The sequence below is a fragment of the Nannobrachium achirus genome (assembly GCF_963921795.1).
Source record: "Nannobrachium achirus genome assembly, chromosome: 4".
Lineage (NCBI taxonomy): Eukaryota > Metazoa > Chordata > Actinopteri > Myctophiformes > Myctophidae > Nannobrachium > Nannobrachium achirus.
Window position 1 is genome coordinate 21,567,533 of NC_137813.1, and position 26,718 is coordinate 21,594,250.

Consider the following 26,718-nt stretch of genomic DNA (forward strand, 5'->3'; position numbering starts at 1 on the left):
CTTTGGTGTTTGTAGTACAGAGTTGCATGGACAGGGGTCATCGCTATTGCTGGCTTGTGGTCAGGGGTAGGAAAGTGGGACTGAGTTACTGGGGCCCAAGGTGGAGGGGCCCTAATAACTTTATCTATTGAAAAATAGCAGGTATACAAGCTCACAGCGCGGTGCCGCGCTGCGAGCTTGTAGATCTGCTATTTTTGAAAAGTTGTGAAAATGTGTGAAAATTAAGGCTGGGACTTTAACTGATTAATTGCGATTAATTAATTACAGAAAATTAACGCGATTAAAAAAATTAACTCATTTTAATCGCACGTAGTTTTTGCACCACAGAACCTTCAGTTTCGGGCATACCGATCATAGCGATGCACCAACCAAGAAGAGAAAACAAACGCAAAGGGAGAAGTAGCCGATCAGAGCGCTTTGCTTGGCCCAGTGGATGCGAAATTTAGATTTAAAAAACTCACTTGTTGATTTTTTGATGTTTTACTTGAAAAAAAAATCTTCTCAGGTCAAATATCGATGTGCGATTAAAATGTGATTAATTGCGATTAATTAATCACAGAGCCTGTAATTAATTAGATTAAAAATTTTAATCGCATCCCAGCCCTAGTGAAAATCTTTGAATATATTATGTATTTTTTAAGCGAACATGTCTAACTCAAATTTTGCTTCTGGGGGTCCCTGGAACTAATTATTTTGAGATCGGGGTCCGTGGCCAAATACATATCATCTTGGGGGTCCTTGACATACAGTATATTCTTGCACACATTTTCACGATTTTTCAAAAATAGCAGATATACAAGCTTGCAGCGCTGTGAGCTTGTATATCTGCTATTTTTCAATAGTTAACATTCATGGGGGGCCCGCAGTGAATCCTTGCACCCAGGGCCCAGAATTTGGTGTGACGCCCCTGCTTGTGGTAGACATTTTTGTCAAAATTAAATGTTTGCTGTGGACATATCGTATGCAAACGAGTGGACAATAATATTACCAGGCAGAAGCACACAAAGCAGAGGTCTTCAACGTTTTCAGGCCAAGGACCCCTCAGTTGAGAGAGAGAGATGAAGCAGGGACCCCCACAACCTTTTCATGGATTCCATATACGGTAGTTTCACTGTTTGACAGCACAATCGTCAGTGTATGTTGGATTCATGTCGATTTGTGTTTTCAGATATTTAACCATTTGAACCTTCAATACTTAATAAACTTGACCTTTCACTCTGTACTTAGTCTTCTCTTTTTCCCCTCTACACCAAACCTCTTTGGACACTAGAGTTCAAGTGGTTAATATAAAAAAGGGGGAAAAAAAGCTTCTATCACTCAGTTTTGGAAGGACCCCCTGTAGTAACTCTGAGGACCCCCTAGGGGTTCCCGGACCCACTGTTTAAGACCCCTGACATAAAGAGCTAGCCCTAAATGACCGGTTCAGGTCTGTAACTCATAATTCATATACTGTGGAGTGCTCCAAATAAAATGAGCATGAAAAAAGTTTCTCCGTATTTGAGAAATGAGTGCGCTGCTCGGCGTGGCGTTTAGCATGGAGTTACCAGCCTGCATGGTGGCTGAAAAACAAGGTGAAAGCCAAGGATGCAGCCTGTGTTTTCCTTCAGAGCAGAGCCAGCCCAGCGCTCGTTACAATTACCCTGTGTTGAAACAAGGCACGCACTGTGGGGCTGAGTACATCAGCCTGTGTGTGTGCTGCGTGTGCATGCGCGTGCATATCTGTTTGTGTGTGCCAGTGTTGTTTTTGACAGCAAATTTTGATTTAGTTTTAGTCATAGTCTTTTGAATAAAATGTCATAATTTAGTCACCAGAAAGGTTTTAGTTCTAGTCACATTTTTGTCGACCTGATATCATAAGATTTTATGGCGACTAAATCTACAGTTGATTTAGTCAACTAAAATGTATTTTGGCAGGCCTTGATGGCATCGCAATTTTACACTTGATTGCGTGCTGAAAATAGCAAGCTCACAACGCGTTGTGAGCTTGTAGATCTGCCATTTTCAGCATGCAACACCTGAGAGCAGCCAAACATAAAATGACTCTCTTCAGCACTAGTCCCTCTCTAACGTTTTAGTCTAGTTTTTATTTTGTTGACGAAATTGTCAATATATTTAGTCTTTTTTCAAGTTTTTTGTAGTCATCACAGCTTAGTTTTTATTTCGTTTTTATTTAGTCTTTGTCAGTGAAAAAAACAGTTTTAGTCGACAAAATCAACACTGGTGTGCGTGTGTGTCTGTTTTGTGCGTGTGCACGTGCGACCACGACGTGCGTGTCCTTGGTCAAATATTTGCCTGTGCTCTTGGGACCCGGGGTGGGGGTGGTGGGGGGTGGGTGGTGGTGGTGGGGGGGTGAGACCGGGACGGGCGCGAAACAAAGCCTTCAGAGCCGAGGTGATAAAAGACAGGAAGAGAGGAAGAATGGAGAGACAGAGTGAGAGGGATTGAAAAAAGTGGTGGATGAGATGAAAGAGGGAGAGAGAGGGAGGGAGGGAGGGAGTGACTGACGGAGGGAGGGGGAGATAGAGAGGGAGAGATAGCAAGCAGTGCCAGGTTGCAGCAGGTTGCGCTCTCGCGTGCGTGTGTATACGTGTGCGCGCGCGTGTGTGTGTGTGTACTTGTATGGCTATAATTGTGAGGGCAGAATGTCCCCACAAGTATAGTAAGATATAGAGAGAAATTAAATGACGAGAGAAATGAAAAACTAGTTGGGATCGGGAGTTAGGCAGATTTGATCTACAATCTCAGTCACAAGCGAGATCTCGTCACTGTCGGAAACAGAAACGTTGTATCTCCTAGTTTCAAATTCATACGTTTTTTTTCCCCGTAAAGTAAAGCCCTGCTTTATCACACAAGGCTGTCGCACAAGACACGTGAAAATAGCAGATCTACAAGCACACAACGCCTCGCGGTAGATCGGCTATTTTCACTTGTGTGTGTGTGTGTGCGTGCGTGCGTGCGTGCGTGCGTGCGTGCGTGCGTGCGTGTGCGTGCGTGTGTCTGAGGTCTCTGGCAGGACAGACGGGGAGGGCTGCTGCTGCTGCCTCAGAGACAAATAGTCCTGTATGATTAACGAGCAACTCTCCACTCAGTATTAATTAGCCGTGTGAACTCCTGTGAACTTTACACACTGGGAGCGTTCAGCGCTTCAAGCCCTCTCTCTCTCTCTCTTAATAGCAGTAACACGCACACACACACACACACACACACACACACACACACACACACACACACACACACACACACACACACACACACACACACACACACACACACTTAATATGTCATGTACACACATATACACCATTAGACACTTGTTCTCTCCGAGGGGAAGGAAACACACACCATATCTGTTGTTTTTTAACAGGTAGCGGCGGGGACTGGGAGAGCTTCATAATGCAGCCTAATGGTATAGTGTTGATTTTTCAGCAGATTTTGATTTAGTTTTGTTCACGGCTCTTTTGACTAAAGATGCCATTTAGTTTTAGTCATATGTTAGGCATCTGAAATGTTTTGGTTTTGGTTCTAGTTTCATACATATAAATACCACAAGAGTTTAGTCGACTAAAATCCACAGCTGATTTTGGCGACTAGGCGGGCCGTCAATGGCATCGCAAATCGCTGATTTTATACTAAGAAAATAGCCTTGAAAATAGCCTACACCAGGGGTTTTCAAAGTGGGTGACGGCACCCTGGGGTGCCGTGACATCAGTCCAGGGGTGCCGCGAGATCATTTGATAATATTTGGAATTTATCTGGACATTTGAAAAAATATTTAGTATAATTTAAAACTTGAAGTACAAAGTTATTTTCAGTCAGTTCTAACCAAAATGGCTATTATCTCAACATTTTCCTCGCAACATAATCACTAAAATATCGTCACTGTCGGGCAGAAACCTCTGTCGCACAAAACTAGTGAAAACAGCCGATCTACAAGCACACAACGCCTCGCAATGCGAGGTGTTGTGTGCTTGTAGATCTGCTGTTTTCACTAGTTCAGTACATTTTATAGATGACAAATACAAAATGAACGGTTTTGAACATACAAGGTTTCCACCCGACAACGACGATATGCTATAAATATAAGGTGCTGGGAGTGAAAATTATAATGTAGGGTAGGGGTGCCTCGGATTAAAAACATTTATGGGGCGCCCACACCCTAGGTGGGGTTGGCGATAGGGCCTTTCTGTGTGGAGTTTGCATGTTCTCCCCGTGTCTCCTAGGGTTGATACCCTCACAAAAACATGCACGTAATCCTGGTCTCAATAATGCCTCCCCCTGGCCAGCCGGGGCGCCTGATGGAGGGGAAAGGAACTGGTTGGAATAACGTGTTCCTTCCACGCGCTACGTCCAAACCAGGGAAATCTCCACTGTCAGGTGAAAAGAAGCAACTTGGACTCCTCATGCATAGAAGGAAGCATGAGGTCAGTCCGTTGTCTCCCCAGGCGCGGCAGAGGGAGAGCAGAGCCCAGGATTACATAGGCAATTAGCACTGGGTGAAAAAATGGGTTACAAAATTGTGGGATAAAAATTATTAAAAAAAAAAAACATTTATGGGGTGCCCTGAGACAAAAAAAGTTTGGGAAACCCTGGCCTACACGATCTGAGCTTATAGGTCGGCAATTTTCAGAGCGCATAAAATAACTTGTCTTTTAGTTCTACTGGATCCCTTCCCCATTAGTCGCTCCTAGGTGAAAATAGCAGAACTACAAGCTCACATGTTTCATTGCAAACGCACCACGGTGTCAGCACGGTGTCGATACTGTAGCAATGTGTAGCATCCCCCACAGAAGTGGCCCGGCGACGGCCAACTTGCTTCTCCAAGGGAGCTATCTCTCTTAGCGTTGCCTGTTGCATGCCGGACTAGGGGCGAATTGAAGAGATGGACCGATTGCAAAGTTCTTGGCCGATACCGATCCACCGGTTTTATGAAGGTCTGTAGCAACTCATAATGTAATAACGGCTCATAATGTAATAAGGGCTCATAATGTAATAAGAAAAATGTAATAAAAACTCATAATGTAATAATCAGCTCATAATGTAATAAAAAAAACGAGCGCATAACGTAATAATGGATTTTTCAATAATGTAATAATGTAATAATGTGTTACATTAAGAACCTCCACATAGGAGGCTCATAATGTAATAAAACTTCATAATGTAATAATGTATTTTTATTACATTATGAGCTGATTATTACATTATGAGCTTTTATTACATTTTAATTATTACATTATGCACTTGTTTTTTATTACATTATGAGCTGATTATTACATTATGAGTTTTTATTACATGTTTTTATTACATTATAAGCCCTTATTACATTATGAGTTGCTACACACCCTGCCAACTTTTCAACATACAGTTCTTGATTGTATCAACACTGGGTGTTGATGCAACATCGATAATATCCCCATGTGGTCAGTATGACGACAGTCTGCCATTGCCAGTTCTGGGCCACTTTGCCGAACAGGCATTGACACTAAGGCTTGCCCACCTGCCCCCGGCAGGTAAATAAAACTTTGGGGCAGGTGAAGTTTGCTTTCAGGTTGCCCGACCGGGCAAGTGCTCATTTGAGAGGGGACACGAGCGTCTACAAACACAACACGAGATATCTGTCTAAACACCTGAACGTGGCCATAACAAAATCTATAAAATGACGAAGTGTGAAACCATAGCAATCATAACTACCTAGGTATTTGGATTTGGAGGTATTGATATGATTAAAAATTGTTATTGAGTTAAATTGAGTGGTAATTCAAATCTCACCTGTCATTTTATAATGGACGATTTACTTTTTGTGCAAGTGTACATGACCTTTGGGCAAGTAGAACATGACCTGTACTTGCCCGACGGGCAAGTGCCTCTTAGACCTTAGTGTCAACCCCTGCCGAAGGTCATGGGGACCATTATGTAAGCCTTGATTGACCAGTCACACACTTGATTCAAAGAGCGCACCACTTCAATGTGTCCAGACTTAGGGCCAGAGTGAGGGCCTTACGTGAGAGTGAGGGTCAGATTTAGGGCCAGAGCAGGGCAGGATTTACCCTTCATGGTGTCCTGTGCTTGCCCCCCCCCCCCCCCCCCCCCACACACACACGCACACACTGGTGACCTGTGGTAGCCGCTGGCGCAAAACACACACACACACACACACACACACACACACACACACACACACACACACACACGGCCACTTAGACATAGATAGGAACAGATAATGTCATTATGAGGACGCACACACGCACCACCTCTCACTTCAAACTTGGTTTGATTTTTCCCCCTTCTCCACCAGCATACAATATCAGGTAGCTACAATTTCAACAGTCCAGTAACTACAAGCCCTGGCTTCTCTATCCCACAAAAACATCAATCAAACAGGTAGCCACGTATCACAGTCAAGCTCAAAGTATAAATAACAATAGTGTAGAATATGCCCAAGATGGTGTATGAAACAACAGAGACGTCACATCCATACATTAGCATAATGACTTAATAGTAGGGTGACCATATTTTCAGCCGCTCAAACCGGGACGCGAACCACTGTTGTTGCCTAAAACCGGGACCCTAAAAGCAATGCGCACGTTATCGCGCACGTGCGTGCACATTCTCTAACGTTCATGCAAGCGCACATACACCGCAGGGTTGCAAACAGGCAGTGAGTGATTGACAAACAGCCTCAGCGTTGAATTCAGACGCGCAATGAATTTGTACATGTTTTCTGATTGGTTAGGTGAGCATGTTTTCGTGAAAAGAACATGATAAATGTCTATGCAAACACTGAAAACAGATACTATTATTGGCACAATTTTGTAGTTAATGTTGAAAAGCGGGACATATTAGTGTTTTAGAGATATTTGTCAGGACACCCGGGCACGCAGCTTGAAAACGAACAGTCCCGGCCAAACCGGGACGTCTGGTCACCCTACAATAGTGTGGTCTCAGTTGTTATATGAGATACATGAAGGTTTCCTGTGCAAATAAGCCGAAAATCTTACTAGGATCTCCCTTTAGTTGACCTCGTAGCAGTGAACTGTACTGTCATGAACCTTTGCCTATGCAAACTTCTAATAAAGTCTTCAATCAATCAATAAATCAATCAGGGATAGATAGCACCTTAACTCTGCAGCCGCACTGAGGCGCTCCAACACAATAGTGCACCAGTTCTTTTAGAGTTGTGCATACTAGTATCCACCTAACGTTTCTTCAAAACCCTTAAGTGTAACCAGTTATTAAAGACAACAACGTTAGCTTAGCTTAGCTCATGTGAATATCTTTTGTTTACAGTTGATCCTCTGGTGCCCCCCTGTGGTTGTTGATGCCTTGTGCTTCAGCACGTCAAGCCCTATTATAAATCCGGCCCTGGGCCAAAGTAAGGGACCGAGTCAGGGCCAGAGTGAGGTACCGAGTCAGGGCCAGAGTGAGGGCTAGACTTAGGGCCAAAGTGAGGGCCAGATCGAAGTGGTGCACTCTCCTCTGCTTCCTGGACTCTTTGAATCAAGTGTGTGACTGGTCCATCAAGGCTTACATAATGATCCCCAAGACCTTCGGCAAAGTGGCCCAGAACTAGCAATGGCAGACTGTCATACTGACCACATGGGGATATTATCGATGTTGCATCAACACCCAGAGTCGATACAATCACGAACTGTATGTTGAACATTGTGGATGCTCTTTGTACAGCTAAATGATCCCCATATTTATTCATTTGCTGCATGTTTAGCAGATAGTTGCTCCATTCTTCATCAACAAAGTTGGCAGGGTGTGTAACAACTCATAATGTAATAAGGGCTCATCATGTATTAAAAACATGTAATAAAAACTCATAATGTAATAATCAGCTCATAATGTAATAAAAACAAGCGCATAATGTAATAATTAAAACGTAATAAAAGCTCATAATGTAATAATCAGCTCATAATGTAATAAAAAATACATTATTACATTATGAAGTTTTATTACATTATGAGCCTCCTATGTGGAGGTTCTTAATGTAACACATTATTACATTATTACATTATTGAAAAATCCATTATTACGTTATGCGCTCATTTTTTTATTACATTATGAGCTGATTATTACATTATGAGTTTTTATTACATTTTTCTTATTACATTATGAGCCCTTATTACATTATGAGCCGTTATTACATTATGAGCTGCCAAAACCGATTTTTCCGATACCGATTTCTTTAGCTAAGAACTAGAAAATAAGGTTGCTCCAATACCCCTTTTTTTTAGGCCAAGTAGGCCTACAAGACATACTTCAATTTGAGTACCAATAAGCTAGAAGAACACTAATGCTAAATCAATCACAATAGTACAATATCCAAAATCACAGACAATATCCAGTCTAATATGACCGTCTGGACTAAGCAGGAGGAAAGCAGGTGACACATGCTTTTTTCCCCTTCTTTTTGGAGACGACATTGACACAGGATTATGGAATATATCCTTACATTGCAACGGTAATCAGCACCATCTGTATTCTGTAGGCTGCCACTAAGTAGACTGGCTGCTACTTGTTAATGTTTACTTTAGTCACAGGACCAGAGCATCATGCTGTGCAGTGCCATAGACACAATTGGCATAAAAACGGTATTTATGTCAGTGACCTGCCGGTCACCAATTCGGCCGGTTTGATATCATACCTGCCGATTTTTTATATTGGCCGATTTCGATTTCCATCCCCTAACTAATTGAGTTTGATCTCAGCTCAAGTCGCCATAATATGCTATTTTTCACTGTGCAACACTGTTGTACGATGAAGAATAAATCAAGAGAGCCTAGTTAACACAGGCAGGACTTTATTGGAAGGCTTTATGAGCCAAAACAGATATATATCCACGTGTAAATGAACTCTATGTGGGTGTGTGTGATGACTGAGGGGGGTCGGTGGGACGCGGGGGGCGGTTCATGTTTTCCATGGAAAGTAGCGATCTCGCTGCAGATCAAATAAAAACGCGGCACGCTGTATAATTTCATAACATGAACCCATGGTGTTTGTTGCAGCGTTGGGCCTCTCCGGTGTGTGTTTCTCCCATGGCCGAGGCATTGTTCTTAAGCGAGTTTTTCCGCCGTTAAAGCCACGCAAAGGGCATTAACGAGAGCTGTTTCTTCTGGGGCTGCCGTGGTTTTTAAGAGAGGTGTATTGGCAGGCAGTGAAATATGCATGTTAGAATAGGACGCTCAGCTCAGCGCGCCCTGCAGCTGTCCAAGAGGCCCTCCATTCATACGCTACATGCCCATGGAAAAGAAGATACGCGCACGCACACACGCACGCCAGACTGTTCTCTTCACTGGAATACTGGGAGAGAGGGTTTGGAGAAATTACAAGGAAAGACTGTGTGTGTGTGTGTGTGTGTGTGTGTGTGTGCGTGTGCGTGTGCGTGTGCGTGTGCGTGTGCGTGTGCATGTGCATGCACGCCATGTCTTGCTGTCTACAGTCTTTGTGGGAACCACAATTCGCCACGAGGATAGTAAAATCAGAACTACAAAAAGTGCACTCCTCTGAGCGCAGTTCTCCGCCAGGCCGGGTAGCCTTTCCAGGGCCCACAATCTGTAGTCAAGTCAGTCATAGCCAATTGGAATGGAATATGGAAATTCAGACTCAGTAATAATATGTTCCGATTTGCGTGAGTTTTGGACAAAATTTGTAGGAGTAGCACAAACTGTTTTGAAGGCAAGATCGCGGACAAATGGCGTCTGGTACGAATGGGCGAGTTGCGTCATGATCCAAGGAATCCGGGGGGGGGGGGGGGGGGGGGGGGCTTTAGAGTTGTGATTAGGCTGGCAGAAAGGACCCGCTCATTGCATTACATTTTAAGGAATGCTCCTTAGACTGAGACTGCTCAGTGAAAGATAAAAAAAGCAAACATTTCGGACCTTCGTCAGGGCGCAACAGTTTTCTCTAAAGGTCAGAGTTGTGATTAGGTCATGGATAGGTTACGTCAACAGGTAGAATAGGCATTTTTTTAATGAAAAGATGGTTTTGATGTCCCCTCAAAGGTAGTAAGTCCCTGCGTGTGTGTGTGTGTGTGAGTGTGTGTGTGTGTGTGTGTGTGTGTGTGTTTGTGCGCGCGCGCGCGCGCGTGTGTCCATCCCAGCTGGCAGTAGTGACATAAAGGTGGGACGACAGGTCCAAGTGCTTCGCAAATTATTCAAATCTTTTTATGCGCCAGCCACTCTGTCCTAGTGAGACACGTTAATAGGTAACGGTGCGCTTCCCTCTTTGTTTTCATGTGTTCTCACTCCCTCTCATCTCCTCTGCTTTCCCACCAGGTGACGAAGGGGACAACTTCTACGTGATTGACCAAGGAGAAGTGGACGTAAGTGGTCGACAAGGGGAGAGAGAGAGAGAGAGAGAGAGAGAGAGAGAGAGAGAGATGCATGCCTGCCACTTAGTTTTGTGTGTTAATTTCTGAGGCCAATCCTGGTATTTAGCAGACACTCTTGTCCAGAGTGACTAAGGTAAACACATACACAAGTAAGACGCCCTAAGGGCGAGAAACGACTGAAACAACAGAGCTTCTAAATAGGGGACATTTAAGAAATTTAAGAAACAGGAGTTAAGCAGGAGGGTGGCATAGCTCAGGGGTAGAGAAACCGTCATTAGAGCATGAAGGGATTCCGAGGGGTTCCCAGTTCGAATCCGGGCTCCCCCTGAGTTAATGTCGAAGAGTCCTTGAGCAAGACTCTGAACCCCTAGTTGCTCTCGGTGAGCAGGTTGATGCCTTGCATGGTTTCCTCTGCCATCATCGGTGTATGAATGTGTGTGTGAATGTGAAGCACCTTGGATAAAAGCGCTATATAAATGCACCATTTACCATTTAAACCATATTTAATGTCACAAGAACCTAGCATCAGTCTAAATAACATGCTATCTAAATGATCATTTTAACCGTTGCATAAGTCTGTATGGTCGTCAAAACTAGGTCATGTGTTACCCGGATGAGGAGAAAGCACCGTACATGGTGTTTTTTTCAAGACACCGCTTCACAACCACACGAGAGTTACACCCATAAGGGGCCATTTTTACTACATTCTGTACAACTCTCAGAATTAAATGAACACTTTTCTTTTTCTTTTTACTGTGTACCTGCTCTTACATAAGCTCTGAAGGAGCTCATTTGTGGGGAGTACCCCCTGAGGCCTCAGTGGGTACACCCAGCCTTGACTGCTGCGAGACACCACGGCCCACAAACAAAAGGAGGGTTGTTGTGTATATCATCCCTCTGTTTTCTTTGGGCGGGATGCTTTGCCCCCCGAAAAGGTTGTTTCCACTCTGATGACAATCTGGACAAGGCCAGTAGACTGCGCTAACAAACATAAGCGGCAGTGAGAAGCTCTTTTGTCTTAGCGCTGTGTCCCAACACAGAGCGATAGAGTGAAGTGGAAGAGATAAAAAAAAACGGAGGTTGGCGGAAATTCCGACAGGAAGCGACCTTATCGTGTTACGACGGTTAGTGCCGAGGCGGCAGGTAAGAGGAGCAGTGGGTGATCTCTCGGCCAAGCGTGCCGGAGAGCTCCTGTCCAGGGGTGTCAAACCAAATTCTGGGCCCTGGTTACAAGGATTTACTGCGGGGGCCCGCACAATTATTTTGTGCTTTAACTATTGACAAATAGCAGATATACAAACTCACAGCGTGGCACCGAGTGCAGCGCTGCAAGCTTGTAAATCTGCTATTTTTGAAAAATCGTGAACATTAGTGCACGTCTTTGAATATTTCGAATCTTTCTAAGGTATTTTGAAAACCCTATGTTTCTATGTCAGTGGTGCTCAAACGTTTTCATGTGAAGGACCCCCAAATTGATATGTATTTGGCCACGGACCCCAATCTCAAAATATTGAGTTCCAGGGACCCCCCAGAAGCAAGATTTGAGTTACAAATGGTTCGCTTAAAAAAATACATATATTCAAAGATTTGAACACATTTTCACAACTTTTTCAAAAATAGCAGATCCACAAGCTCACAGCATGGCGGGCGCTCGGCGCCATGCTGTGAGCTTGATTATGTGCTATTTTTCAATAGCTAAAGTGTATAAAATAATTAAGGCCCCTCCACCGTGGGCCCTAGTAGTAGTAGCTCAGTCCCACTTCCCCCCCCCCTTGTGACGCCTCTGGCCCTGTCGCATCCGTAGGGAGAAAGAAAGAGAGGAAGTGTCTCGGTGCTGCCGCCAGAGATGGAGCCTCGATAGCAAAAGGCGACGTAAAAAAACAACCAACCTTCCACCCAGCGTCGTTCCCGCACGGAGTCCCGTTGTTCTCAGTTGTCTCTTAAGTTCAGATGTGCTTGAGATTAGAGAGGGCCTCTTTCTAATGCTGTTGAAACGGTGGAGGGCCATGATTGTTTAAACAAGTTGTTTGATCTCTCATCTCTCTCCCTTCCTCCCTCTCTCTCTCTCTCTACCCCTGCTGTCTCCAGTATGACTCGAGTCGTTTTTTTGTTTTAGCGTGATAAGGAGTCTGATACTGTGACTCACACAATAGAAGCTTTTTAGACTGAGCTTTTTAAGCACTCCTCATCTTAATCTGATGATCTATTCCTAGGTTATATCCATGGAGAGACACATGCTTTTGTACCACAGCACAGCGTGGTTTGACTGGGTCCTCATGACCCGAATTGTTGAATTTTAGGGCTCATTTGACTCTCATTGTGCCAGGATAAAACAGGTTAGATGAGAGATTCACAGTCCCTGTCCCAGAGTAAACCATCCGTATTATTGTCTCTCGTAGCAGAGACTAGTAGTTGCGTTTATGAACTTACTCAGAGGGCGTCGGAAGCACTTTGCTGGGCGCTTTCTTGTCATTCGGGAATTCAGTTGCGTTCCTGTTCGGGAATTCAGAGCGCTGCGTCAACAGACGCCTATGAGATAGTGTGGTGAACAAAAAACCCAACAAGCCAAAGTGTCAGCGCAACAACGTGTTGCTGGCTAAGAAGTGGCTTTAGGTCATACGCTGATGAAAAACCATCACGTGTTGCACACTATCTTACACAGACATATCGGAAGAATATCTGGGAGGTCCTCTAAAACGGTGGAAAACATTCTTTTCGGTCCCAAACGATAAAGTTTCCGCTTACCTTTCTGGACACTTTGGCTTGCCAGTTTTCATTCGTACATTACGCAATAATCCTGTCTCCTGGGATTTACGAAAGCACACCCTATAACAGTGGCCTATAACAGTGTTTCTCAAAGTTGATTTCAGGGACTCTCTAGGTTCCTTTATGGGGGTCTAAATTGACTTACAAGTCTGTAACTTTGACAGTGTACAAATGGGTCCATTCGGTTTCGGTTCCTTTTGTACACTGTCAAAGTTAAGGGGAGACCTTCAAATGTCAAAGTTTAAGAAACACTGCCTTATAAGAACACCTGCACCTCTCTCTCTCTCTCTCTCTCTCTCTCTCTCTCTCTCTCTCTCTCTCTCCCCCTCTCTCCCTCTGTCCTTATAAACCACCTCACCCTCATGTGTATTTTTGTGGTGTGGTGTCAGAGGAGGTGGTCCTTCTCTTCTCCTCTCTTCTCATTCCCCGGGCGACGACGTCGCCTTGCCTTCACTCTGGCTGCCACTGGAGAATGTCAAGCATCTCCACCGCCACGGCCAAGACCCTGTCAGCTGCACACAGCTGCTCCACAACTCCCATCTCTCTCTCTCTCTCTCTCTCTCTCTCTCTCTCTCTCTCTCTATGTCTCTCTCTCAGTCTGTCTCTCACTCACTCACCCCCAACCCCCCCACCACTTTCTCCATCTTTCCCTTCCATCCCTGCATCCCTGTCAGCACTGCAGGCCCCTCTCTCTCTCTCTCTCTCTCTCTCTCTCTCTCTCTCTCTCACAGACAGTAAAAAGGCAGTGTGAGATGAGTTGCCGGGGGGGTTATTAAAAGTGTGGAGATGGTGATGTCTCTCATTAGAGCCGGGTGTAAATCTGCCTGCGATCCCGCAGACTGGGAGAGAGTAGGATTACTGCTGCTGCTGCCGCCGCTGCTGCTGCTGTTGACACACACACACACACACACACACACACACACACACACACACACACACACACACACACACACACCCTCGATGAACATTACAGTATGTACATGTGGCCTACACTTACGCATACACACCACAAGAAGGCAACTGCCACACACACACACACACACACACACACACACACACAGGCGTGAACGCAGACACACACACACCCAAGTAAACCACAAATGAGAATACACACACCAACGCTGGCTCCTCCTCCGCCCCCGCCTGCCTCTCCAGTAATTGTTGATTTGTCGTTTCTTAATTCCCAGCAGACACACGAACACTTTATTCTACGTATTATTTGGCTCTCACACACGCACACACACATACACACACACACACACACACACACACACACACACACACACAGTGTTGAAATGCCGTCAAATCCCATAGCTGCGATGCAATGTGCATTGCTGACGAGTGACGACTCTCCGAATCATCGCCGCCACACTGGCTGGCACCGCGTTAATTCCATCTGTTTGATCGACTCGCTGTTACCCGTCGTTACGGTGTTGAGTTTGTGTTGAAGAATGTCCGTCGACTGCCTTTTTTTTCACCGAAAACGATATTGAAACTTAAATTAAAACTAAGCTACGATCACTAAAACAAATAAAAAACTAGACTAAAATGTCAGGGATGGACTAGTGGAGAAGAGATCCAGTAGAACTAAAAGACAAGTCGTTTTATGTTCGGTTGGGCTCGGCTGTTGCGCTCTGAAAATAGCAGATCTACAAGCTCACAACGTGTTGCTGTAGATCTGCTATTTTCAGCATGCTACCAAGAGTAAAGTCAGGCCTTGCGACACCATCAAGGCCCGGCCCGCCCAACATATATTTTAGAATCTTATATTTAGTCGACTAAAACTAGACTAAAACGTTTCGGATGACTAAAATATGACTAAAAAACTAAATCAAATTGAACTGTAAAAGTCAACGCTGCGTTATTACGCAACGCGCGGCAGGCAGCAGCGCGTTGCGGCACACTCGCCGCGCCGCAGACAGCCAGGACAAGAGGAGGACTCAGCTCCAGTTAAGTGAAAAGAACCTTTTCTTTGACGATGGCTAACCAGATTGCTGACATAGAAACATTGTTTTTTAAAAAAAACCTTAGAAGCATTCAAAAGACACTTATAGAATCGGGGTCAAAATTCAAATTTTCACGATTTTTCAAAAATAGCAGATCTACAAGCTCGCAGAGCTTGTATATCTGCTATTTTTCAATAGTTAAAGCATAAAATAATAAAACAATATAAAGTGTACCCGTTCTAAACGGGTTAAGTCAACAAGTGGATAGTGTGTCGACAGGTGAAACCACAGCCAGGCAGACTGAATGAGGCCCACTGAGGCTGTATTGTGCGTACGGCTACAGTACAACTGGCCTAAATACGGGCGCCCGCGGCCGTGGGGTGCGCGCGCACGCATTCATGTGCACGTCTGAGTGTGAGTGGTTGATGTCTGCCTGCGAGCCACTCAGAGCAACGGTGAGTAGTAAGTGCGCTCGTACAAGGTCGGGTGTTTAAAGTATTTCTTCTTTATTATATTAACTACTTGAACCCTAGTGTCCATATGCTGAGACATTTAGCCAGAAATAGCTGATCTACAAGCTCACAATGCCTCGCAGCGCGAGGCGTTGTGAGCTTGTAGATCGGCTATTTTTGGCAAAGAGGTTTGGTGTAGAGTGGAAAAAGAGCGGACTACAGAGTGAAAGGTCAAGTTTATTAAGTATTGACGGTTCAAGTGGTTAAATATCTGAAAACACAAATTGACAGGAATCCAAAATACACTGATGACTAGTGCTGTAAAACAATGAAACTATATGGAATCTATGATAAGGTTGTGGGGGTCCCTGCTTCATCTCTCTCAACTAAGGGGTCCTTGAAAACATTGAAGACCTCTGGTCTACAGACAGACAGGCAGGCAGAGGACTATGGATGGATGGATGGATGGATGGATGGATGGATGGATGAATGGATGGAGTGAATAGCAGGGATAGACAGCCTTTTAGTGGATTCCTTCCAAGGGCTTAGTGGGGATCAAATGCTTAGGGGCAAGAGTAGCCAGAGCAGAGCAAACAGACAGACAGAAAGCTGAGGGTGGTGTGTGTGTGTGCGTGCGTGCGTGCGTGCGTGCGTGCGTGTGTGTGTGTGTGTGTGTGTGTGTGTGTGTGTGTGTGTGTGTGTGTGTGTGCGTGCGTGTGTGCGTGTGCGGGCATGGATAGAAAGGTTGAAAAGAACGTCAGCATAAATGATGTAGAAGGGAAAAAGCAGTGGAGAGCATGCTACCAGGAATGTACCACACTGAGAGTGTGAGGCATCAGTGATGGAGAGGTGAATGCAGCTACAGTAGGTGCACCGTGCAACTGCAAATACAAGTAAGTTGTTGGTGTTGCCATTTAGGTTTAGCATCAGCGTCACTTTAGATTTGAACCACTTCAACCATTATTTTATGCTTGAACTATTAAAAAACAGCAGATATACAAGATATACAACACAGAGTGCCACACTGCGAGCTTGTAGATCTGCTATTTTTGAGCGGTGGTGACACACACACGCGCAGCCTCTACCGCTCAGTTCACACAAGTGTGATTTTTGAACAATCTTGGAACATTTGTGCAAAATAATGTATCAACACGATTCTATAAATGTCTTCTAAATCCTACTTCTAAATCAGTGGATCTCAAACTTTTTTCATGTCAAGGACCCCCAAAATTACATGCATTTGGCCGCGGACCCCCCCCCCCATCTCAAAATATGTTGTTCCAGGGACCACCATGAAGCAAATACTAGAGTTATATATATTCAAAGCGGGACAAGGATGAAGGGCTCATGATGATAGTGTTGTGTTTGCATCCCGTGTGCACCTAAAGACCCTTCTAAAGAAAGCTGTCCATCTGGTGTAGGCCAATCACTCAGTCCACTGTTTCCCAAACACTGGGGTCAGGACACATTTGTGGGTTGCAGACACATTATCGAAAATCGACTCAAAAATCGACTCATGCTCACCGTGACTCAAAATGAGTTGAGAAATCTTTTTTTTTTTTTTTTCAAAAAAACTGTTTTAATCGCTTGTTCTAAAACGTTATACGCGTTAAGGTTTTCCAAATGTGAGAGGACCGGTGTGTGTGTGTATGTGTCGGGGACGAGTGAATGTCTGTGTTGCTTGTACATTTTTTAGATGATAAATACAAAACAAACGGTTTTGGACATACAAGGTTTCCACCCGACAACGACGATATGCTATATAAATATAAGGTGCTGGGAGTGAAAATTATAATGTAGGTAGGGGTGCCTCAGATTAAAACAATAATATTTATGGGGTGCCCTGAGACAAAAAAGTTTGGGAAACCCTGGCTTATTTTAAGGATGGAGAGCCAGAATGTCATGTGAAGCTCGACCAATCCTCAAGCTTGCACCACTCCCCAATGATCTCAATGGACTTACTTGAGCAGCACGCCTTCTGAATCAGCTTGGTCCAGAAGAACGCTGGGGCCACTCAATGGAGAGCTGTAATAATTTCATACTAAACTGCGACCTATGGTACGCATTTTTTTTTCAGTATCCAATAACTCACCAATGCAGAGATATTAGTAGTAAAATGTCGACATCTAGTGGTCAACCTCAGAGGAGCGCAAAAGTAAAACCTGAGGTGAAACCCAGCCTCGAACCAGATGCCAAGTATGCTCTGTTCCCCAGTGTAACGCTCCACGCCACTGACCCCGACGGAGCGGCGCGGTATTGGGCGCCGATGACCCCCGTGAGTCGCCACCGAGGCGAGCGCTAGCGAGCCGAGTTGCCGCGACGAGCGGTGGGAACGGCGCCCAATCCCACTCAGCCGCGTTACCGAGTTATGTGCCGTTATGGACAGAATAGTAAATATTCAGTCCCTCACTATCCACGCCTACCCCACTATCCACGTCAAAGATAAATGCACAAAAAAGGAGTCACATCATCCGTTCATTAGCTCAGTCAGTAGAGCACGGATGCAACAAACCCACGGTTTGGGTTCGATTCCCCTGAGGGGAATAATATTCAAGGCGAGAGATATCGGCGCATGCGTACTTCAAAGTGCACGGAGAACAGGATACCGTGGATACTCCTCCGTGGATACCCAGTGCATACTCTCTGCATTCAAGCGTCTGAGAAATGGTGAAAAAGTCGGATTGAATGCGAAGAGAGCAGTCGAAGCCGGTGCCTGAGGATGGAATGCGACCTCAGGGTGACATGCGACCTCGCCCTAAAGGGCAAGGTCGCGCCAATTTTTGACTATCTGGCCAACCACAGCGTTTCTCTGACGATTCTAGTTGTTGTCATTCTGGGGGGAGTTTGTTCATGTTTTTGTGAGGGTATCAACCCTAGGAGACACAGGGAGAACATGCAAACTCCACACAGAAAGGCCCTATCGCCAACCCCACCTAGGGTGTGAGCGATAGGGCCTAAACATGGAGATGTGGAGAACACTATATATGGAGATAGTCCAGTCCATCATGTCATATGGGACTACCGTCATAGACAGTAGCCATTGTTAGGCCGGAGTCAATGGCTGTCTAGCCTCGGAAACCCAGACTTCTTTTGGTGATCGGAAGAAAAAGAAGTCTGGGCAAACCCCCCTATAACTGTGCTGGCTCATGACATTTTAATTGTATAAATAAATGTAGCCGTTCAGATATCTTATTTTACATCTGTATTGTTCATGTGAACTGGTTTGTTTAGGCTTATCCATTATAATGATAAAATCACTATGATCGTTTTCCACCGCGGATCACTTCCTCATTTACTCAAAGTAGACAGCAGGGGGAGTCATGTCCCTCCTCATTTACTCAAAGCAGACAGCAGCAGGAGTCATGTACCCCTCTGCGTCATTTTGAGACGTTGGAGGACGCGGCGAGATCCGCCGGCCAACAAATAATGTCCGCGTTCCCTCAGAGTGATGGCTGTCTGTCTGACTGTCTGTACAGGAAGTGATGTCACATGACATACTTTTTATGCCCATATATGAGTCATTCTGTACCACATCTCCATGTTTAGGCCAAACAGGTTCGCTCCATTTCTCCATGTATAGGTGCAAATGCTCAACGTCGAGCTTGACAAGGAGGATACCGCACATTGTACCTCATCCACCCTTTCTTCTCTCTCCTTTTGGTATCTTATCCTCCTCCTCCTTTTTTTCTTTTTTATTCTTCTCTTTTTTTCACAGCCGCCCCCATATTTACTTTAGAAAATATATATTAAATTCTAAGAACGTTTCGAGTACCAGTTTGATACAAGATCGAATAAGCGCTACACTTCTGGAATCCTGTGCGTCGACTTAAAGTCGGATCCAGGCCTAATAACTTTATCTAGCCGCCCCGTTGCCACCTCCTTGTTACATTTTCTTTTCTGAGACACATTGTACCTCATCCACCCTTTCTTCTCTCTCCTTTTGGTATCTTTATCCTCCTCCTCCTTTTTTTGTCTAGTCTTGTGTATCCTTCTCTTTTGGCTACTGTCTATGACGGTAGTCCCATATGACATGATGGACTGGACTATCTCCATATATAGTGTTATCCACATTTCGTGTTGCCGCCCGTACAGGAAGTGATGTCACAACTCGCTGACATCACACTGACATCACTCCCGTACAGAAGGAAGGTTACAGAAGGAAGGTTTCGGAAGGAAGGAAGGAAGGAAGGTCACTCAAGCGACACGGTTTTTCAGAGTATATGCGACCTTCGGTCGCAAATAATAAAAATCACACCCAATGTGAAGTGAGCGGTGGCCGTGCTTGCATAACATCTTCAGACTAGGATTTAAGTCTAGGATGTACAGGCTATGCTACACACACACGTTTTGCTATGGCAAAACGCTGAGGAAAAAGGCTACAGACATACGACATATGACATCACTAGACAAACATGATGCTACGCACACACACATTTTACTATGGCAAAACGCTGAGGAAAAAGGCTACGGACACACGCACAGCTACGGCACACACACATTTTGCTTTGGCAAAACGCTGAGGAAAAAGGATACAGACATACGACATATGACATCACTAGACAAACATGATGCTACGCACACACATTTTGCTATGGCAAAACGCAGAGAAAAAGGCTACAGACATACAACATATGACATCACTAGACAAATACAAGCTAGACTGACTATGTGGTTTTCCATGTTTATGTCCACATATGGAGTTCCAACCGACTCCATATTTGGGAAGACTGTCAATGTTTGCATGATGTTTCCAATATAAGCAGTGTCATGCAAAATAAGTTCAATGATTCTACGGTGACATACTGGTAAGGTTCGCTTTTGTATAATTAGTGGGTGCGTGATGTTTCAATGGACGGTACGTCTGAAAGGACCACCATATAACCAAGACTATGAGCGTGCTGTAGCAGTGGGTATTAACATATACTACTTCATTGGATATGAATACATGACCACGAATCATTTGGTAGTACACATCTTCAACACAGTGTCTTTGAGATGGACCACGTTGCCCCCGTTTGGGGATGGACAATCTCCCGGTGAGATTCCGCCCCGCTGCCTTTGTTTCACCTCAGCTGTCCTGATAGGAGCCGGCTACAAAGCTGTCCTGATAGGAGACATCGTCTACATCTGGGGATGGCATGTCATGTTTGCATGCATAAAGCACACTGAACGTGTGCTTTATGCATTTCACGTTTATGACCACAGATGGTTTAAGCCCAGTACTTCTGGAACTGCTCCAAAAGCGACGGCCGGCTTCTACTCAGCCTGTGCTTTGGGGAAGGTCATGTACGTTCACGGAGGATTAGTCGGCACGCGGTTCACTAACGACACATACAAGCTGGACACCACCACAATGGTCTGGACTTTAATTAACACCAGAGGCACCCCGCCACCTGCTTCAGGTTCACACTCTGCCACCATCATCGGGACAAAGATGTTTGTATTTGGGGGCTTATTTGATGTTGTCCAGGCGGATAGAATCAGAGTGTTTGACACAGAGACCAACTGCTGGCTGAGCAGCACGCCCTCTGAATCTGCACAGCTTGGTCCAGAAAAACGCTGCGGGCACACAGCGTTTGCCTACAATGGAGAGCTGTATATAATTGGTGGCTGGACTATGAAAGACCGTAGATATCTGTACTTCTACGATCTGTGGAAATTCACTCCAAAGACCTCCTCCTGGAAGAAGGTTCAGCTCAAGGAGAGAGTGCTGTGTTCAGAAAAGACAGAAAGGATTGGCTGTTGCTTGTTGGGAGATCTTGTCGTCCTCTTTGGAGGTAACAGCACACCCGAGAACCTGGCCATCTTAGACTTGCGTCCTACTTTGAAGATGTTATGCAAGCTAGCAGTCATTCAGAATGGTCTGGAGAGGTCAGAACTCCCGCACAACATCAGGTGGGAATTGGAGGCCATGAGAAGCAACTGCATCATGACTGATCCGAGATTATGTTGGTCATCTGTTTGTCTTGGTGACTAACATAACGTGTTACCTTTCCCATTCAGTAACGCCGTTCTAGTTACTGTGGTGTAAAGGGGATCGTTACTGCGCTACTTTCTGTGATCAAAATGAACAGTTTCTCCCTGCCGCGGAGCCTGTCCGTGCCCCCGACAGTCTGTGATAACTTCACAGAACAGGAAACTGACCGGCTGCTCTCACACTAACATGAGTCAATGCACGTTGCAGAGGAGTGATGATTGGTTAACTTACGGTAAAGCTCCAGAGTAAGTAAGTAAGCAAGCCAATCAGAGACGGCCTTGGGCACAGTCACACACACACACACACACACACACACACACACACACACACACACACACACACACACACACACACACACACACACGCACACACAGTCATACACACACACACACGCAGTCCGTTCGCAGCGTGCACGCTTTATTTTTGCTACTGCCTGTCTTAGGGCTTTGCACATGGGGTTAAGCGACTTGTTATTGCTCTGAATTATTGTTATATAGCACTGGATAGTGGCTTAAATATTCTGGAAATGTTTTGGAAAAGTTTTGGAAATTCATTGGTAAAATTGTGTGGGAACCCTGTTATTATGTTATTTTTCTTTTGTTTCCTTCATTTTGATTTTGATTTCAAAACATTTTCAAAAAACATTTCAAAAAAGCAAAATCTTATGAATTAAAAAACGAATACATGAATTAGAAAACAAATGTTTAAGAAGCACTGAAAGTACAAATGTACAAGGTCACAATGCGGCGCGAAGTGACGCGCTGTGAGCTTGTAGATCTGCTATTTTCACTAGTTTAGGTCTTGGGCAAACGTATAATTTCCAACTCTTTTGGGTCTTGGAACTAAAACGTTTGGAAACCACTGACTTAGTCACACCACTTTTCTACACTTGTAAAGTGAGTGTAGGCCCAGCAAAAAAAACACGACACATCTCATGTCACATCGTAACCTATACGAGTATAACAAAACCGACGTTTTGTGTGGTCTACTAGTTACGCCGTGATTGGTGACCCACCACAAGTCTGTCTGGTCCCTGTTTGGCGATTCCATCAGGAGTAGAAGCCATATGGAACCCCATCGACAATAATCGTTTTCGTGTATCTCGGGTGAACGGGCTGGTTTTAATTATACAGGCACTGGATCAGATTAATTTTGACGATTAAAACAACGCTCCGCCAACTCTAGGCACTGTCTTGTTCAATTTAAAATGATCCACAGACTTCATTACACAAAAAGAAAGCCTTCCCAGATGTAACCCCCAATATGTGACAAGTGCCATACTCTTCTCCTCAGTTATGTTCTGTGACCTCCAGTCAGCTCCATTTTGTATAAATGTATTCCAATTTTGATCAGATATGTTGCATACACTAATGGATCCTGACCCCACTTCTGGTGGCTCTGCTGGGAATCTCTGATCAGTTTTTCCCGCTTAACAGATGTCAACAACTACCGCTGTCTCATGCACTTATTGTAGCAAAGAAAATTATTGTAATTTTTTGGGGAAAATGGCAGGTCAAATTATGTTTTGGAAGTATTGGTAAAGCTTTCTCAAAACCGATTACCGGTAGTTGTACAATATTGATGGCCCACTTTGGTGGGCCCTGATGTAACGGCTGGGGTGATGTATCGGTTGGGGTGATGTATCGGTTGGGGTGATGTATCGGTTGGGGTGATGTATCGGTTGGGGTGATGTATCGGTTGGGGTGATGTATCGGTTGGGGTGATGTATCGGTTGGGGTGATGTATCGGTTGGGGTGATGTATCGGTTGGGGTGATGTATCGGTTGGGGTGATGTATCGGTTGGGGTGGGCGTGATAACGGAATAGTTCCATACAGTACATGCCTTTTATTCTTGTTTTGTTCTTCTCTTTTTGTTTGTTTGTTCGTTTCTAACTTTAAAAGGAGGACAAATTTGTATAGTGGAGGAATAAAACCCTAAAAATAGCCTTAGTTTTTGAGATACCCCTCCCCAGGGTCGAACAAAATCCGACATAGTTTTTTCCTATCTTTAGGATGCCCCCTTCATGAAATGGATTGTCCCGAGTTTTACTTTTACTGAAAATGAAATTGTTCCATGAAGGGACCACAAAAAATTTAATGTTTTATTTTCACACATTGGACATTCACGAACTATGCATTATTTTGTCCTATTAAAGTCCTTTGCACAAGTTGGATGATTATTTTACCATAGTTTTTCCGCTGTTGATCATAACAGTTGACTGTTGCACATTGCATGTTTTATTTTTTTCTTTCTCCTCAGTGTCTTGCCCTAGAGTGCAAGTACTGTCAAAATGTGAGTTAATTTCATAAGCATGTGCAGCAGTACAACATTATACACAGCTTGAGGACTTGTCCAATCATGCTGCTTCCTGTAGTTTACATTACTTACATAGACTGACTGATCACGCCCTATTGGTTGTATGCACTAAGTTCTTTATTATTCGTATGTCAATTTAGACAGATTAAATTGCCAGACTGATTTGCAGACCATTAGGAAATGAACACTAAGCATCCCCCATATCTGAAACAAATCCCAAAATATTGTCATCACGTGGCCCAGGCAGACAGAAGGATGGAGAATATAGGCAGAGATTTGCCTTCTACAGAGCGTGCTTTTCTAATTATAGTACCTGTTCATGTTGGAGAAATCAATAAACAAATTCAGCTGCATATTGTCGTTGACGGGTGGAAACCTTGTATGTCCAAAACGGTTGGTTTTGCATTTATCATTTTAAAAATGATTTAAACTAGTTATCATTGTGTTGTGTGCTTGTAGATCGGCTGTTTTCACTACTCTTGTGCGACAGCCTTGTATGGTGAAGCAGGCTTTACTTTGCGAAAAAATTTACAAAGATATGAGGTTTCTGCCCGACAGTGACGATATGATAAGGATAGGATTGTCTTAGTTACATGTTATGTCCGTTGCTCTTGTCTGCAGGTGTACGTGAATGGCGAGTGGGTGACCAGTATCGGAGAGGGGGGTAGCTTTGGAGAGCTGGCCCTCATCTACGGGACCCCCAGAGCTGCCACTGTCAAGGCAAAGACAGACCTCAAACTGTGGGGCATTGACCGAGACAGCTATCGACGCATCCTCATGGTATGGGAATCTCCTATATGTATTTAACACTTATGTTGCTATGATTTTTTCTCTTCAATGTCCCACGTTGCCATGGTTACCATAGACTTCCATGTAATTGCGCAATTGTGTAAAAAGTGCACGCCCATGCCTAGATGATGCACCACGTGTGTGCCCACTGTTCACAGCTTTCAAACAAAAAAATCCGCTTGGAAATCCGTTCAGGCATTCATGATTTATCAGCCATTATGTATTCTTCAGATGTAAACAAACATGGCTGCCATGTTTGAAAGAATGGGTTGGTATGGGGGTTAAACATACAATTTCGCGATCGCGATCATGCCTAACACATTTCTGGAGGTCCAAAAACATTTTTTTTTTTTTTTTTCAAAAACGGCCCAAACTCGGGAAACTCGGGGTTGGCACAGCGTTGGTACCAATACAAACTCGGGAAACTCGGGGTTGGCACCAGATGTGTTAGGCCGCGCTCACACATGTGCGTCACGCATCATCATCTTATCGTCTGAGAATGGCCACTGGGGGCGCCGTACTAATGCATTGTCAATGGAAGGTTGTTTGGTTTTTTGTCGTTGCCGTGTCTCTAGCTCAACCGCAGCCTGTACGCTCTTGAAGAGACACGGCAACGACAAAACACCAAACAACCTTGCATTGAGAATGCATTAGTACGGCGCCCCCAGTGGCCATTCTCAGACGATAAGATGATGATGCGTGACGCAGATGTCTGTACGGCGCCTTAAAGACAGGGTGCCATGATTTGTTTACCCTCTAAAACAGTGGTTCTGAACCTGTGGGTCGGGACCCCCAGAGGGGTCCCCAAATTATTTTGGGAGGTCCCCAGATGATTAACTTAATGTGCAACATTGTTTTCTCACTCGACAGTAAACAAACCAACATAAAATGTGGTACTATGGTGAAAGAAACGCAAATGCCCTCTTTCCCTGCCATACCTGAAGGCAGCATTCAATAGAATTGCCTTGTCCAAACTCTCCTGAACTTGAATCCAGCATCTTATGTTGAAAGAACCCTCTCTTTGTAGAAATCTATGCCGTACGCCACATCTCCAGTATTCATTTTATTATGTTTATATTAGTGTGGTATCACGCGCCGAAAATAGCCGACTTACACGTTGTGAGCTTGGAGGTCTGCTATTTTCGATATTTTCACCAAAAGGCCCTTTTAGAGATGTCAGCCCCTGCCTCTCTAACATTCTCTGCATGTCCCTGAGAGGGGGAGTAGAATCCCAGCTCAAAGCTCTGCTCTGAGAGCATAAACCAGCTAGTCTGCCTGGGTGCCATAGCGTTGCTATGTACTGTACACTCTGGAACCACAACCCTGTATGCGGTTTGGCCAGAAAATAAAGGTGAAACATAATTGGCTGCAGGGGGGCTTCACTTGCCACAGTACAGCGAGCGCGCTTTATTGCATTCTGACAGAGAGAAGTTGTTACGAAATGAAACCCCTCACTTTCACTGTAAAGTAGTGCCAGTAATATTTGAGTTATGCATTGACGTCAATACTGTATCAGTAGCAGAATGTCTTTTTTTTTCCCTGGTATGTTGACACATTGACACATGACACAGCAGAATTTGTGTCAGTGAGTTTGGTGCACTAACCTGAGGCAACAATTACTGAAACAAGGTTTGATTATTTACTCAAAATATAAACATACAGTAAATAACTACAAGCTAGAAAATATACAGTACCATGTATAATATTAAAAGTAAAAAGTAGCAGGATAAGCACTGTATAGATAAATATATCATACTGTTCTGACAGTTAAGAAACCACATTATCGGCCTCAGTATAATTCTGTTGTGAATGAAAACAGCTCATCTAGGAGATATTTTCGGGCAGTGGTGTGTCACGTCGTATCGTGACACAATTTGAAAACTATGGCACCACCTCTTTAAAAAAAAAAAACTTAAAACGGGACATTCTGCATAATGAGTACTTTAATTGTATTTTAATGCCAATAATGTTGTACTCAAGTAAATTCTGAATACCAGACTTTTACTTCTTCCATTACTGTTTTCGTGAGATTTGTGTGTAGAAGGGAAAAGGAGCAGGTCAAGTATACAGTCCTTGGGGGAGCCAGGACGACCAAGTGTATAGGGGTTTAAGTGGGTAAATTCACAGGAATCCCTTTA

At 44.4% G+C, this 26,718-nt stretch overlaps 1 protein-coding gene across 1 annotated transcript in view; it reads left to right on the forward strand.

Moving 5' to 3' along the window:
• The window catches only part of LOC308282753 (cAMP-dependent protein kinase type I-beta regulatory subunit-like), a gene marked incomplete at both ends in the record, with an annotated part of 131,256 nt that overhangs the window by 87,387 nt on the left and 17,151 nt on the right, over positions 1-26,718 (forward strand). The window contains 2 exons of the mRNA XM_080723140.1: positions 10,278-10,324; positions 24,413-24,571. Coding sequence (XP_080579266.1) covers positions 10,278-10,324; positions 24,413-24,571 — 206 coding nt within the window. The remainder of the gene's footprint in view (positions 1-10,277; positions 10,325-24,412; positions 24,572-26,718) is intronic.